General features: G+C 42.7%; 2 protein-coding genes across 6 annotated transcripts in view; one reads left to right on the top strand and one right to left on the bottom strand.

The window, feature by feature from the left end:
- Positions 1-6896, bottom strand: part of THAP5 (THAP domain containing 5) — a 21465-nt gene extending 14569 nt beyond the window's left edge. The window contains exon 1 of one of the 3 annotated variants that reach the window (XM_075600032.1): positions 6551-6896. Coding sequence is in view for 1 of the 3 variants with exons in the window: in XM_075600031.1 (XP_075456146.1) it covers positions 6407-6489 (83 nt within the window). In the remaining 2 variants the exon portion in view is untranslated. Of the gene's footprint in view, positions 1-3908; positions 4599-6406 lie in introns of those variants that run through there. The other 2 variants (XM_075600031.1, XM_075600033.1) reach the window with 2 other exon arrangements.
- DNAJB9 (DnaJ heat shock protein family (Hsp40) member B9) lies at positions 6494-16523 on the top strand. Of its 3 annotated transcripts, XM_075600035.1 has the most exons (4): positions 6495-6707; positions 6875-7201; positions 11050-11277; positions 13768-16523. In XM_075600035.1, the coding sequence occupies exons 3-4, from the start codon at positions 11061-11063 to the stop codon at positions 14208-14210; spliced, it is 660 nt and encodes a 219-aa protein (XP_075456150.1). In that variant the 5' UTR covers positions 6495-6707; positions 6875-7201; positions 11050-11060; the 3' UTR covers positions 14211-16523. The 3 variants fall into 3 exon arrangements, with proteins under 3 accessions (XP_075456151.1, XP_075456150.1, XP_075456149.1); XM_075600036.1 differs by lacking the exon at positions 6875-7201 and having other exon boundaries at positions 6494-6707; XM_075600034.1 differs by lacking the exon at positions 6495-6707 and having other exon boundaries at positions 7017-7205.

The following is a 16523-nucleotide window of genomic DNA, read 5'->3' as shown; positions in this document are numbered from 1 at the left end:
TGGAGGAGACAAGTAGCAGCAGCTCAGAGCATGATAACATGTCCCAAGGGGGGGACAAACCAGGGGATCCTGCCTACTAGACCTGCTCCTACGCGTTTCGGCCAAGAGCCTTCTACTGGGAGTGGTGATGTAGGCAGGGTAACATGCATGCTTAAAAAGGGAATCTAATTGGGCCAATGATTATCATCACCTGGTAAAGTTAATCAATAGCACAATGTGCAAAGGGCAGACAGGTGTGTGCATAGTAGACTTACTGTGAAAGTCTTATGGGCGTCTTGGTAGAAGGGCCAATAATACGGCTGTATCCTGTGGACGCCTACCTCCACGGAAGAGGGCAGTACTGGCAAAATAATCCCACTAATGCATAGTGCGCATGTGCGTGACGTCACAGTGTCACTTCAGACATACCCTTGAGACTTATGGGGATAAGAGTGTGTTGTTACTATGTGATTTGACCACTTAGCCATAGCTAACCCAAGTTTGGCCTGCTGTCTGCCTCACTTTGTTAACCTTGTCAGGTACTTTAGAGTGCAATCATTGTCTATTTTGATATTGGTTTTGTTCCCATTGGGATTTAACTGCTGGAGGATTTGTCAAATTTTGCCACGTACAGGGCCATTTTTATACTTTCTGTGTTTTTTTTAACTTTTGTTCTGTGATAACCTTCAAATAAAGATTATGTGAACTTGTACTTCAAAGGCATACTAGAGTGCTTTTTGTTTAGGGCCCTTTCCTTCTCTCACCCTATTTACTTGCCCTTATAGCACCACTGACAGATATATATATCACTGTATATTGATGAACTTAGTGTCGGTATTTAGTTGCATCTATTTATCTTGTGGATGCGGGGTCCTCCTTTTCTCCCACAATATAAATATATATATATATATATATACATATACATATACATATACATACATACATACATACATACATACATACATATACATACACACACACACACACACACACACATATATATATATATATATATACACACACACATATATACAGTGGTTGACAAATCACCAAAAAATCTACTCGCCACACAAAAAAATCTACTCGCCACCTAGTACCAAACGTGTGCTGCTTGGGCCAATATTTACTCGCCCGGGGGTTAAATCCACTCGCCCGGGGCGAGCAAATGTATAGGTTTGTCGAACACTGTATATATATATATATATATATATACAGACACACACACACACACACACACACATTCACATAAACAACGTTGTAAAGCATCGTAAGAGCGTATATATATATAAATATATATATAATATTATACTATATAATATATTATTTATTATGTTATATATATAATACAGTATATACACTATATAATTTATGTGTGTGCTGCATATCTTATTGCCTGCATAAAATATTTGGTGTATTTTAGTGTTAAAAATGCCTTCAGGAACGGAACCTTTCATTTAAACAGTGTTCCTATGGGAAAACGTGTTTCGCTTTACAACGCCATTTTGAGTAACGCATTGTGTCGGATAACCGAGGACTGCCTTTATACTGTTTATGTATGGCGGGTCTGAGATCCCCGCACGGAGTCTCATCTTTTTCACATCTCCCCATTTTTTTTTATTGGTACACATGGGAAGTTACATAATTATTCATATTGTTGATCATATTGTATGTATATATTGTTGTGTTAAATCATTTCATTGTACATACATATATACTGTAGATATATATATATATATTTTTTTTAACAGTTGGAATGCTTTAATTGATAATTATATATATTGAATCAACTGGATCACAAAAAGTGGTCAACATTTAGATATAATAAAGTATATTATTGTTCCATCTGACAATAGATAACCACTTTATTGCTACCACGGTGGAGGGGCTAACAACAGCAACTAAAACTGGAACTTGCAACAACTACTAAAAAACTGGATGGGCTGGTCCACACTCAGAACGATTAGTTATAACCCCTTTCTGGAGGGAACCACAGAATGCAGGAAACCTTTAACTCTTTCTGGGGGCTCCAGGGTAACAGAGTCAACATGTATATAGTACAATGATGCAAAAACTTTAGTTTCTTGCACATACTCCCATAGCAACTGACACAGGAGACCAGGACAATCACACCAGGAATCAAGTCGCCAGACAGAAATAGAGTTTATAAAATAAATTTATTGGAAAAAGAAATAGCCACAACTATTTACAGATTCACCACACACACACACACACACGAAACTGGAGTTACCCTATAGACATGGGTGCAGGGATCTCCCTAAAGAGATTTACACTGTTCTTTCTTACTGCAGAGCGCAGCTTCTCCCAGCAGCCTCAGCTAAAAAGCTCTGAACTCCCAGCTAAAATGGAGCTTATCTTATCTGATCTAGCTAGGTGTCTCCCTCCCCCCAGGTGCTTGAAATATGACCCAGCCCCTGATCGGTGGGGAGAAGTGCAACAACAAACACAGGTGCATGCAAATAGTTACTTGGAAAGATCACAGGCCACACTGCAACATTCCAGCTGAACATCCAATTAACCCCTAGTTCCTGAAGTGCTGGAATCAGGCTTACAATACAAATAACCACATCCACAATACAGATGTATTACTGACAGGTAGGGCAGGCTTGACCTTTATTAAAAGCAGTCACATTTCCCCCACCATCACAGCAACTACCTGAAAATAATTGGTCCTTTATTCGTAATAGTGCGTTTCTTCTTATCCAATATCAAATGAAATATCCGAAAACAGATCTTGACTGTTATTTTGCCTTATGATAAATAAATGAACTATCAAGCTTCATCTATAGGTACAGGCCAAACAAGCATACTATGGACCGGGAACGGTCAAGTCTTCTTGATCGCTCGATGGTATAGGTTGTTCCGACATATCTACTCTAAAAACAGATTCATATAGTAATTTCTTCATCTACAGATTAACCTATGCATGGCTTGTTAATATGAAACAATAAAAGAAAAAAAAAACAATTACAAAAAAGATCTGGGCACAAAGCCTATACTTATCTTGGCCTTAGACAGACTCCATAGTGTACCTGAGATGTTGTGTGCCCTCCTCTGCTCCATAAACAAATTTTACCCATCCTACAAATCAGTTGTTTAAATAAATGTGTTTCTCACATTCCACAATCCTTCTACCAATTCAGTAGTTCACACACATTTTTTTTTTTAATCGATAAAGAGTCGAACAAAGTGCATGGTCAGAAAGTGCATCTCACAGCAGATGCTAATGCCAAGTATAGACTATGGGGCCATAGTATATGGTACAGCACCCCAAATTCACCTTAGCAAACTTGACACCCTCTACAATTCAATATGCCGATTTATCCTCCAATGTAACTACAACACACATCACTGCAAAATGCTCAAAGAACTAGATTGGTCATCACTTGAGTCTAGGTGCAAAGTTCATCTTTCCTGTCTTGCTTTAAAAACAGGGGAGCGCAAACTTTTTAAGCTGCGCCCACCTGCCAGGCCTCCCCCAGTCTCATGCCCCCTCTCCTACCTTCCACACGCGCCAAATGACGCTCCAGAGTTGCGTCACGTGACCAGCGGCGGCATTTGATGTTGGCGATGTCACATGACCCGCGGCGTGATTTGACGCCTCATTGCCATGGAGACACGTCTGAAACAAGGTAAGTTTCCTTGTTGCAGAGGCCTCGCACAAACCCCCGGCATTAAATGCCCTGGGGGAAGAGCGCGGGATCTCTGCAACGGCCCGCGCCCCCCAGACAAAACTCCCGCCCCCCAGATTGCCCAGAAAGTATTTTAAAGCAGCAGTGCGCAATCTACCCGCCTATCTGAACAAGCTCCTCACCCCTACCACATGCAGCACTTATCTGAGATCTGACTCCAAAAGACTGTTGAACCTTGGGACCACAAACAAAGTATCCAGCTGCACCACCTTCTCTTACCGTGCACCTCACAGCTGGAACAAGCTACCCGACACTCTCAAAGCCACCACCAGTCTATGTTCTTTCAAAACAAAAGCTGTCTCACATTTTAGTCTGGTCTGTAACGGTTTCATACGCCTAAAAGATAAAATATGTTAAACGGTTCATGTATTGTATGTCTTTATTTATATAGCGCAATTAATGTACACAGCGCTTCACAGTAGTAATACATGTGGTAATCAAATAAATAACAGATCATGGCAATAAGTGCTTCAGACATAAAAGTAACAATAAGGAAGAGGAGTCCCTGCTCCGAGGAGCTTACAGTCTAATTGGTAGGGAGAACGTACAGAGACAGTAGGAGGGAGTTCTGGTAAGTGCGTCTGCAGGGGGCCAAGCTTTATGTATCATGTGTTCAGAATATCCACAGAGCTATTCATATGCTTCTTTAAGCAAGTGTGTCTTAGGCAGAGTCCATAGACGAACAGGCCGTGCTGAGGCGTGCGGACGCGCCGCGCTGAGCCCCTGCATCCTCAATGAGGATGCCTTGAGAGGGAGCTCACGCGAGCGTCCGCAGGCGTGCTGACGAGTTGGAGGTTTCAGCCGAGCGCCAAGCTGTTTTTCAGCGCGCTGTCGGCTGAAAACCTCCAATCACAGCACAGCAGCGTCAACATCATGGCGCCGTGACGTCGGCGCCGTGACATTGACGTCAGTGCATCGCGGGCGATTGGCCCAGCGACGTCACTGCCCCGCCTCCAACCACCTCCCCCCGGCTCGCCTGCAAGTCCGTGCAATCGCGCTGACTGAAGCAGGCGAGCCTCAGCGTTAGCGCGCCTCCGCTCTCCCCACCCCTCTATGGCCCGGGCCTTAAGGTGAGTCTTAAAGGTGGATAGAGAGGGTGCTAGTCGGGTACTGAGGGGAAGGGCATTCCAGAGGTGTGGGGCAGTCAGTGAAAAAGGTTTAAGGAGGGAGAGGGCTTTAGATACAAAGGGGGTAGAAAGAAGACATCCTTGAGAAGAAGAACACAAGAGTCTGGATGGTGCATAACGCTCGTTATACATAATGTATAACCCTGTTCACTGACTGTAACCATGTATTTGTCATCATAACTGTGCCCAGGACATAATTGAAATGAGAGGTAACTCTCAATGTATTACTTCCTGGTAAAACAGTTTATAAATAAATACATCCTATTTACACTAACCTAAGGATTTAACCCCTTAAATCCAAAAAGACTGCAAAAGCTAACAATATACTCCTCTATCAACAATGGTCATTGATTTTGATTTGCCCTCTTCCCAAAGCCAGTCTATGCAAAGAATACATGTACTAAAGTTTGTATCTGTAACTTGAGCAGTTTCCCATCATTACTGCAGTTCCAGAAACGTAAAAACATTTAAACAGTTGACTTCAGTACAAATAAAAACAAGCAGAAAAAACTCTTACACCATTTCCAGGTGCAAACTGCATGATCTTGATGCATATCACTCAGATTTATTTATTTAATTAATAAGGTAGCCAAGATCACCAAAGATGGCCCAACAACTGCAGATAATAAAACAATTACATGCATGCCAAGTCTCACTTGTCATCAAAAATACTCCCTGATATTTAAGCAAAGAAGGGCGGGTAACCGGGTTGGTCCTTTCTTCCAGGTACAGCTCAACCCCCTTATAACGCTGTGCTTGGGGTCCAAAGAATCACATTGCGTTATATGCGGATCGCGTTAGAAATAATGTCCAATTGTATGCATTGTACAATAAAGTATTCAAGATACCAATAATCGTGTTGTAAAGTATTCATAAATGCGAACGCTTGGATCGCGTTATAAGCGTATTGAGCTGTATTAGCAAAGGAAGGAGAGAAAGTAGGTGGTAGGATAACTTTTATTGGACCAACAACTAGTTGAGATGTTACAAGATGTCAAACCTCTCAGGGTCATTCACTTACTCCCTCTACCTCCTTTGCTACTCCATGATTTTTATTTTTTTTTACAGACAAATCTATATAAGGACTATTTGACATGTGAAAACAGGCACACTTTATTTACGCTGTAACTGCGGGATAGAAGCGCTTCCAAGCAATACCTTCCCAAGGAGACATTGTAATATGCAATTAATTCAAATACACAGATCGTATTACCAATAAAATGTGTATGTTTGGATTTATTTGTATATATATATATATACACACACACACACACACAATAGAAGTGGTGTCACAGACTATTTACATAGGTGATGACTATGAGATGAGTCAGCAATCTCCCAGCTATTTTCATTAGCTGAAGCTTCTGCGCTTCCACCACTGGCAGACATACTGTATGTAAAGTAGGCACAGAGGTACTCCTGGTATAAACAGGTGCAGTGCTTGCTAAACAAGTGCAGTTTGAGGGTATGTTTGTGTACGTTCCCGCAGAGACCAGCTCCCTCTTCCAATGCATTTGTACAGTTGGATTTCATCGCCTTTCCCTCACTCCCTCTCCACACAGCTGTCAGTCTGGTGGAGAGGAAACTTACGGGTAAAAGGACACTTTGCGCTGCTCTCCGGCCGCCCGCCCTCTCCGGTTCTTGCAGCAGAAGAGTGCGCAGTATCTCGTCATGATCAGTGTGCGGGGCCCCGCTTACCCTGGAATTCTGGGCTCGCACACGGGCCGGACCTACCTCTCTGCCTTTCCGCATCCGGGCACTGCAGCCTTGACGTCACCGCCGCTCTCCTGCTCACCTTGGCTGCCTGCAGATAACCCACAGGCGGCTTGGCGCCCATGTCTGATTCGGGCAGAGCCCGACTAGATAGCCTGTAGATAGTAGCATGTGAAGGGTAAGTAGTATCCCACAAAGTTACATACAAGCAAAAAGAATACTCAATATTTGTGTCGATTCCAAAGATTTCTAGCAATAAAATACACCTCGTTTGGTTGAAATTGTGACTTGATCATTAACTATTGTTCAAAGTCGCTTTGTAAATATATTTTTCATTAAATATAGGGAACTCCGTTTCTGCCAGAATGAAAAATGGCCGCCGTTAACTTCACGCCCCATCTGCTTAAAGTTGTCGCTATGGATACCAGACAAATCAGACAGTGACAAGTCAACGGACGTGACGTTTTCATGCTCCTTCAAGTGACAATAGCGTTCCACGCGCGCTTTAAAGTCACGTGCTACGGAGCTGGCCAATAGCGGAGCGTATCGTGTAGCTCTGCTCGTGGCGCGATTGCTGGCTGATAGAGTGGGCGGGGCCGGGCTGAGTGCTGCAGATAACTGTCTGCTCCTGGCCGCGGGCTCGTCACTCGCAGGCGGGTCGCTGAGTAGGGGGTAGGTAAGTCGGTTCTGTCACTACAGCATGTCCATTACCTGATCCAGGCGGTAGGGTAGACGTATCCCAGGGAGAGCGCAATGATTCATCACGGGCCCTTTCCAGCAGGGAACGGGAGGCTAACGGGGCCGCTATGGCTCCTTCACAGCTCAACTTCCTTTCATGGGAGGCTGGGGGGCGGTGAAGAGGCCGGACTGGCTTCTCCCATCCCTGGCAGTCTGGAGGCAGGTTGTTAGCCGTTGGGACAGTGTTTTTCGACCAGGGTTCCCAGGCACACTTGGGTTCCCCCGGGCACCCCTAAAGGGGTTTCTGGTACAATTGTCAAATACCCTGTAAATTGCAAACACAGAAAAAAGTAACAATGCATCTGATCCCAGACACGCAGTTAGAGAGGGTTCTGGTTCCTTAGAATGTCACAATATATAATGATAGTTGTTCCTTAACAGAAGGATGCAAACTGCTGCTTTTAGTATTTGGTATTTGTGATTTGCTAACTAAATTGCATACATGTCCACTCACTGATTTTCTGTAAATTCCATTGGTCTGGCGAAGGCTGCGCTTATAGTGCCGGTGACAGCGATGTTGCTTCAAAACAAATGTATTGAAGCCGTCGTGTGCGCTTTAGTAGGGATGATGCGATGGATTGGTCGCGATCTCTGGAAGTCACTTCAATTTGATTTTTCCAGCGACTGTAGCGTGACGTCAGTGTCTGTCGCTGGCAATATAAGCGCAGCCTGAGTCTCAATGGTTTTTGGCATCAGCAGCTTTAATGGAGTCACATGGTAAAGTGTTATAAAATTAAAAAAAAAAAAAAATTCTAGACCCCAAAGGCTTTCTTGTAAATTGTCATAAGTGTAAGGCCCAGGCCATAGAGGTGTGGGGAGAGCGGAGGCGCGCTAGTGTTGAGGCTCGCCTGCTTAAGTCAGCGCGATTCCACGGACTTGCAGGCGAGCCAGCGTGCGCGAAGGAAGCCGGGGGGGGATGTGGTTGGAGGCGGGGCAGTGACGTCGCTGGGCCAATCGCCTGCGACGGACTGACGTCAATGTCACGGTGCTGTGACGTTGACGCTGCTTAAGGCTGATTAGATGTTTTCAGCCGACAGCGCGGAAAAACAGCTTGGCGCTCGGCTGAAAACTCCAAAGCCTCCGCATGCCTGCGGACGCTCGCGTGAGCCCCCTCTCAAGACATCTTCATTGAGGATGCAGGGGCTCAGCGCGGAGCGTCCGCACGCCTCAGCGCTGCTTGTCCTTCTATGGACGCAGCCTAAGGCTGTGCTAATAGCGGCGGTCGCTGGAAAATCAAATAAAGATGACCAATCCGTCGCTGCGTTGCGGTCACTATAAGTGCACGCAACAGCGGCAATGCGTTTATTTTGCTGTGACGTCGCCGTCGCAGGTGATGTTATGTCGCGGCAAAACAAATGTATTGCCGCTGTCGTGTGCGCTTACAGTAGAAGCGACGCGAAGACTTAGTCGAGATCGCTGGAAGTCAATTTGATTTTTCCAGCGACCGCAGCGTGACGGCGACATAGCTATAAGCGCAGCCTAAGGCCTCGGCCAGGCTCCCTGCTGGCGTGCTGAGGCGCAGGGAAAGCGGGTGCTTTCCCTGGCCTTGCGGTTGCTTACCGCACGCGCTGTCAGCGGGCCGGGGGCGGGCACGTCACTGGCCGGGGCCGGGCTAGTGACGTCACGGAGCTGGTTCGCCCTCATTGGGCGAACCGCTCACGTGACCGGCCTGTCGCGCCGGCAAGCGGGGGGATTTTAAATTCCCCTAAGACCTGCGCTTGCGGAAGCGCAGATGAGCCCCTACTAAAGCCGCTCTAATTGCGGCTGTAGGGGCTCAATGCTGAGCGGGAGCGCGCGTCAGCACGCTTCCGCCAGCAAGCGCTAAACATGGCCGAGGCCTAACATTGCAGAGCGACCTTAACCCTGTGAGTGCCAGAGGTCTCAACTATAAATTTGAAGTGATTCTGGTCTCTTACAACTCAAGTTTCTAATCTGTGAGACACTGCCTTCTCAATACTCTGCTGCCTATTTGAAACTGGGTATTGCCAGAAATTGCAGCATGTTGTGATGTCATGTATCTCTAGTGGATACATGTGTCCCAGAGAAGTACAGATTTCTTTTGGTTCAGGTTGTGAAGGCTTTCAGTGGGTTGAGGAGAGACCTTCACAACACAAGGCTGCGATTATACTAAAGCGCCTTTGGTGTCACCCATAGTGACACAGAGTGGCGCAAAAACAACTTGTATATGTACCTGAAAACTGCCTGTACAAAATGCAACGGTCTCGCCGCTTGCTACTGCAAAGCATGGCGTGACGTGGCCATCCAATCAGAAAACAGATTTCCGCCACCAGCAGCACACGCATGTACTCGTGCACTTGTCGCTCTGCGATGTCACAGATGCGCGTGCCCTGCAGTTCGGCTGTATAATCGCAGTCTTTTATATAGTTACTCCTGCGACTCTAGCTTCACAAGTCTCCCTTATCATGTGAGAATGAATACTTCTGCGTAGGTACATCTATTATATGCCCTATTTGGTTACAATTGAGAATTGTGATTGCCTGAAATTAACTTGGTTTTTATCTGTTTATTCTTATTTGATGTAACCACTCCACACTTATTTTGGCCAGTGCATGTTCCCCTTTGCATATTGTAACATGTAATAGAGGCCTTATAAGAGAATCAGCAAGCCACTAATATAGATCCATATACTGTATACCAGACTGATGATCTGTTAATGTGATTGACTCTTGGGTTAGGAGTGACACGTCTACCTCCTCACCTTTTTTTTTTTAAATAGGTTAGAAACAGGGAGTGCCCTTGTATGCTATGTGAGCTTCCTTATTGGTGTTGTCCTATCTTTCCGAGCTGCCAGCAATATTTGTGACTTGGCATTATTGGTTTAGGAAACACATGATGGTAGGGAGGACCATGTAGTGCAAGACTTTTCTAGCTGACTATTTTCAGGGCTCAGATTTGGTTTCTGGGGGAGTTTCTCTAGCTCTTCCAACAAAGTCACTGATACACATTGGAACAAATTTTCCCAGTATTGGTCTCTTCACTGACGTACTGGTTTTGAGAGCAAAGTTGCTCTTCTAACCTGGGATTTTTAACTGGAAAGGTTCGTCTATGCTTGTACTTCAACTGTGCCCATTTAACTTCACTGCTTTTAAAAAGTAAAAATTGACAAACCTGTTTTGCTCTCAGTATTTTGTGCAGTAACTGTATGCTGTGATTGCTCTGATTCAGCTTTTATAAATCTGTATATCATAGCATTTGAAACCAATGTGCTGTCCAAATAACGTTGGATAACCGAGGATTGCCTGTATTTATATTTTCCTGTTTTTAGTTCATGTTCTTTGCTTTCAAAATTGGTTCAACACAAATTTACATGTTCTCCTCACACCCTTGTTTTCTAATGACTACACTTTTTTGTTTGTACTGCTTGTCATGGCAACCTGTGGAATCTACTACTTATGGGGTCTAAAGTAGATCTTGGAGCGTTTAACATTTTTAAAATGAACACTATGGAATGCACTTTATTTTTAATAAATATTAATTATAGTTATTAATACTTATGTGGTGCTCATACCTTAATTTTTTTAATTACCACTGTACATTAATTACAGATTCATCTAAATGTATTCTGTGGTGATTCACTTTCATTTGCACCGACTTAATTACTAGCTGCTTGATACTTTGTAGCAAAAAAATATGTGCCAAAATGCAGTGATCAAGACTATTGTTCCCATCCCCACCACGTTATCTTAATTCTCTTGTAGTAAAAAGCTTCTGTTGTGCGCCAATATTTTCACTGATTTTCATTTAATTTTTCTCTTTTACAGAAACATCAACTATGGCATCCGCACAATCAATGGTCACATTTGCGGTTTGCATCTTACTAATATCTGAATTGATATTGGCAAAGAAGACTTATTATGACATTTTGGGGGTTCCAAAAAATGCCTCCGAGCGACAGATCAAAAAAGCTTTTCACAAACTCGCAATGAAATACCACCCCGACAAAAACAAAAGCCCTGACGCAGAAGCAAAGTTTCAAGAAATAGCTGAAGGCAAGTGGGGGGGGGGGGGGGAGGGAGTGTATGTTGTATTTTATATTCTTCTTTCCTATTCATTTTTATTATATCGTATTTCTTGCTGCACTTTGCTAATGAATAAATATTACATAGTTGCATAGTAGATGAGGTTGAAAAAAGACGTAGGTCCATCAAGTTCAACCTATGCTAAATTTAGACAACAGATACTTTATCCTATATCTATACTTATTAATCATGAGGAAGGCAAACAAAAAGACCCCAGTGTCATAACATCCAATGATATCTCATAAGAGGAAAAATAAATTCCTTCCTGGCTCCAAGAATCGGATGAATCCCTGGATCAACATCCTTCCCATATATACTTATTTGGTATATCCCTGTATACCTTTCCCACCTAAAAAGATGTCCAACCTTTTTTTGAACAAATCTATTGTATCTGCTATCACAGTCTCCATGGGTAATGAATTCCACATTTTAACTGCCCTTACTGTAAAGAACCCTTTCCTTTGTTGCTGGTGAAATCTCCTTTCTTCCAACCTTAAGGGATGGCCCTGTGTCCTTTGTACTGCCCGTGGCATGAATAGTTCTTTTGAAAGCTCCTTTTATTGTCCCTGAATATATTTGTATATAGTTATCATATCCCCTCTTAGACACCTCTTTTCTAATGTAAGTAAATCTAATTTAGCTAGCCTCTCCTCATAAGTTAAATTGTCCATCCCCTTTATTAATTTGGTGGCTCTTCTCTGCACTCTAGTTCCATAATGTATTTTCTTAGGATTGGTGCCCAAAATTGTACTCCATATTCAAGGTGTGGTCCTACTAATACTTTGTAAGGGGACATAATTATGTTTACTTCCCTTCCATCCATTGCCCGTTTGCAAGATAAGATCTTGTTTGCCTTTGCAGCTACTGCATGACATTGGGCACTATTGCTAAGCCTGCTGTCAACAAGCACTCCTAAATCCTTCTCCATCAAGGATTCCCCCAATATATCTCCATTTAATTTGTATGTCGCCTTTTTATTCTTGCATCCCAAATGCATAACCTTACATTTATCTGTATTAAACCTCATCTGCCATTTACACAATTTAGTATCATCAGCAAAGATGGAGACTTTGCTCTCGATCCCAACCTCAAGGTCATTAATAAACAAGGGAAAAATGCCTGTGTGTAGTTTCTCTTGTCCAATATATACATGTCTTACTTTTTTTAATTTATTTTATCGCTTTTAAACTCCATATAAGTCTGTGTCCATGGTGCACGCACGGCGTCTCGCTCGCCTGTAGCTGGAGTGATACACTGTCTGTAGGATTGCGCAACGGAGGGCGTTTGACATCACGTGAGCGGTTTGTCCTCATTGGCTGAACTGCGCCCGTGTCCTGGTCGTTCGGCAAAATCAAATTTATTTGATTTCTCGTGTGCACGACCCATGGCCGCGCTCATTGTCTTACGGAAATTTGATCGCCCCGCTCATGCGGTCGCGATAACCATGGTTGCGGCCTTACAGATGTAACAGGCTTCATTGTTTCCGGTGTGATAATTTGGAATCCATTGTGATAAACAGTTGTATTTAATATAATTCCCGTGTGAGTATATGTAAACTTCCATGGAGTCCTACCGCAGAAGTAGTCTTCTAACAAAATAACAAGTTTATTACTCGCTCCTTAGTCTGCTCTCTGTTTAGGAATACTGATCCAGCCTGTTTACTATAAAGTTTCATGTTTATAACCCTGAAAAAAAGAAAATGCTCAACCAATGTGAGGCTGTGCGTATAGTGCCTGCGACGGGCGCCGCCTCCCAAAAACAAAAACATTGCCGCCGCGTGCGCTTATAGTAAGCGCGACGGCGGCAATGCGACGGAGCGGTGTAGCGGACTTTGGAAGTTGGGAATATTTGATTTTTCAACGGCTGTCGCCTCATGTGACAGCCCCTGAACAAATCAAATGCCCGCACAGCGAAATATAACTTTCGCTAGCGGCGACAATGACGTCACCTGTCCCATTGGCGGTCGCGGGCACTACGCGCAGCCTAACTTGCATCCAAAAGGAATCTTGTGATAATTTTGTGATGCTGTGTATTCTCGGAGGGAACAATATCACATGTTACATCTGTTTATCAGATGCACAGGGAGTTTGGTGTTGTACTATGCAAAAGAATCGGGAGGGGTGGGAATGCCAACACACTTATCTATCTAATTTCCAGAGTACAGCCCCAACACCTGCAATTCACCCATCCCTTTTTTTAAATTCATATGCAGTTCATTTACCCTTTCAGATTTCTTAATTCAAAAGGGGTTTATTAGTGCAATACTTGGCACATAAAAATAAAAAATAAACCCTGCCATGGTAAACAACCTTCAGCGGATTTTATTGTTTATTAATGTTTGGACTTTTACCAGATTAAGCAGTGTTTAAGAAACAGTCAATTGCCCTGTGTAATATTTCTGTTTAGTTTTCCCAACAATGGAAGTTCTTACATTTGACTCTTTACTGCTTTCTATTTCAGCATATGAGATCCTTTCAGATGAGAATAAACGAAGAGAGTATGACCAATTTGGCCATGATGCCTTCACAAATGCTGGAAGAGGAGGCAGTGATAAACCTTCCCACCAGTCTTTTAACTTTGATGATCTGTTCAAAGACTTTGATTTTTTTGGCGAGAGTCCGAACACTAAATCAAAGAGGCACTTTGAAAACCATTTTCGGAGCCACCAAGAAACTCAGAACAAACACAGGCGTCATTTTCAGGACTTTTCTTTCGGTGGAGGACTATTCAATGACATGTTTGAAGATATGGAAAAAATGTTTACATTTGGTGGTTTTGATGGCACTCCAAGGCACACTGTGAAAAGAGAAGATGGATTCCATGCGTCCAGCAAGCATTGTAGGACAGTCACTCAGCGCAGAGGAAACATGGTCACTACCTATACGGATTGTTCAGGGCCGTAAACTGTGTTGGGCTCCGATTCAACAAAACAAAGATGAAAGAGCATATGAACTGTTCAAATGAAAGCTTTATTCTAGAATATGAAAGTAATTGTGTGGTAGTAAAACGGAGCATGTAGCAATTGGCAAACTAAGGAAAGGGTTCGTGTTTACAACTAGAGGCACAGTGGCGCGTAGAGATCCATTTGATTTAAATAGCACCCTAGGTATGGTTATATATTTTAACAGCAGAGAACAATTTTATTTGGGGGTTTTGTAAAAACTGGCATACAGTTGAGGAAACTGAAGATGTAAAGCAATGGATTTTTTCCTAGAGCTGTTTTGAGCTGATTAGAGTTCCAAGCTTTAGGGTAGTCTTTGGTTTGTTTGAAATGTCATTGGTTGCAATAATCAATTTACTTGTGATAGAACGTGTTTTTTCTATTTTGGATAATATTTTAACATGTTTTGGCAAAAAGCTCTAACTTTCTATCCATCGGACTATGCAAAGTCATTTCTTTCCTTGATTACACTTTGATGATTGAAATAATATACAATTGCTGTAAAATCTGCAAATACAATTTGAGAACTGTAAACCTGTATTGTGCTGTCGCCGCTTCATTTGATTTTGCAACCTGGTAGCACATCTACAACCATTTACTAATTTTGAATGGCACTTTATTTCCCCCCCCCAATTGGCTGTTATGATCTGATACTTGTGTACAACCAATCAGCAAAATATCCAAACTAGTTTTTTCATATTCTTGTATGCATATGGGGATGTCATTTTGTCTGTGGTGTGTTTTTTTTTTTTTTTTTTTTTTTTGTGCTGTTTTTATTTGCGAAGACTACCAGAACCATGTCTCCATTCACTGTGGGTAACATACTGTAGCAATTTTTTATTCTAGGTATCTTATTGTTTTCATAGAACAACATTGTGTTTGCAGCTCAAGCTTTCATTGTATCTTGATTCAGTGTATTCTGCAGCCTCGTAAACTCTTCTGAATCATATTTTGAATCATACAACCTTCTGTGTAGGGATTGGTTTATTTGATATTCATAATGGTATGGGGCTGGTATAGACTAACTGCAGTCTAGCCACACATTGAGGCAAATGTTTAACAATCGCTTATAGCTGCATCAAATATAACTTGGTCCACAAGTAACTTCCACAGGCATTGTTGAAATCGGTCTTTGTAAGCCATTTTAGAGTGGCCAGCTAAATTGTGCAATCAAAGATTACTTCAAACAAAAAATGTCCCCATACAGGTCATGGTGGTAGTATATCTGAAGCCACACCAGCATTATAGGCTAAACATTTTTTACAAAGATTATTTCCAGGGCTGGCACAGTGGTTGAACATACCCTTTCAATTATGCCAACACTAGTTGGTTTCATCTTATCTAGTTTCTTGAACAGGAAAGATGTGACGCCCAATACATAGACATTTATAAAGTAATGTAGTAAATATAGGATCATTTTGGTCATAGCTATAATTAGCTGTGCTTTTCTTTGTGTATAAATGACCTATATTTACATGTTTACTGAATCCTTTACCCTTTTGAATGTAATTGTAAGGCTGCGTCCATGGAAGGATAGGCAGTGCTGAGCCCCGGAATCCTCAATGAGGATGTCTTGAGAGGGGGCTCACGCAGGCGTGCTGAAGCGTTGGATTTTTCAGCCGACATGCAAAGCTGTTTTTCAGCACGCTGTCGGCTGAAAACATCCAAGCACAGTAACGTCACGGCGCCGTGATGTCGGTGCGTCGCAGGCTATTGGCCCAAAGACGTCACTGCCCTGCCTCCCCCGCCTCCTGATCGCACACGCTGGCTCGCCTGCATGTGCATGAAATCGCTCATGCTTGAACAGGCGAGTCAGTGCGGCTCCATCCTCTATGGACGCAGCCTAAGACTGTCAGCAGAAGTTCCATAATGGTGCTAGAAAGAGTTAAAACTTACGATCTCCTTTGATGGTGGCCTGCTTATTTAACTAATATTTATTCTATTTACGTAACCCAGTTTTGACATGTCCAAAGCCTCACTTTTTTATTTTTGTTTGTTCTTGCATACTTGATAAGCCCCTGTAGTATTGAAAGTGTTAAGCTTCCATTGTAATAAAAGCAATACTATTTTTTTTTTTTTTTTACAGTCCGTTCTGTGGAATCCTCTAATGTGCAATATAGAACAAAATTGTCCTTTTTTGTTGGCAAGTTTTTAAATGTTTTTTTTCCTGTGCTTTTGTTCTGCATACTCCATATGACATGTAATCCTATGGATATCAACATAAATGTCACTTGTCTTAACTCATGTAATGAGTGGAAATAAATATATAATGAGT

This window comes from Ascaphus truei, chromosome 5 (assembly GCF_040206685.1).
Source record: "Ascaphus truei isolate aAscTru1 chromosome 5, aAscTru1.hap1, whole genome shotgun sequence".
NCBI classification, from domain to species: Eukaryota; Metazoa; Chordata; class Amphibia; order Anura; family Ascaphidae; genus Ascaphus; species Ascaphus truei.
This window is presented reverse-complemented; position numbering and strand designations above follow the sequence as displayed.

Coding starts and splice junctions, on each gene's coding strand:
- DNAJB9 (XM_075600036.1), top strand. CDS start 11,061: ATGGCATCCGCACAATCAATGGTCACATTTGCGGTTTGCATCTTACTA. Junction 11,278..13,767: donor GTTTCAAGAAATAGCTGAAG/GCAAGTGGGGGG, acceptor TTTCTATTTCAG/CATATGAGATCCTTTCAGAT.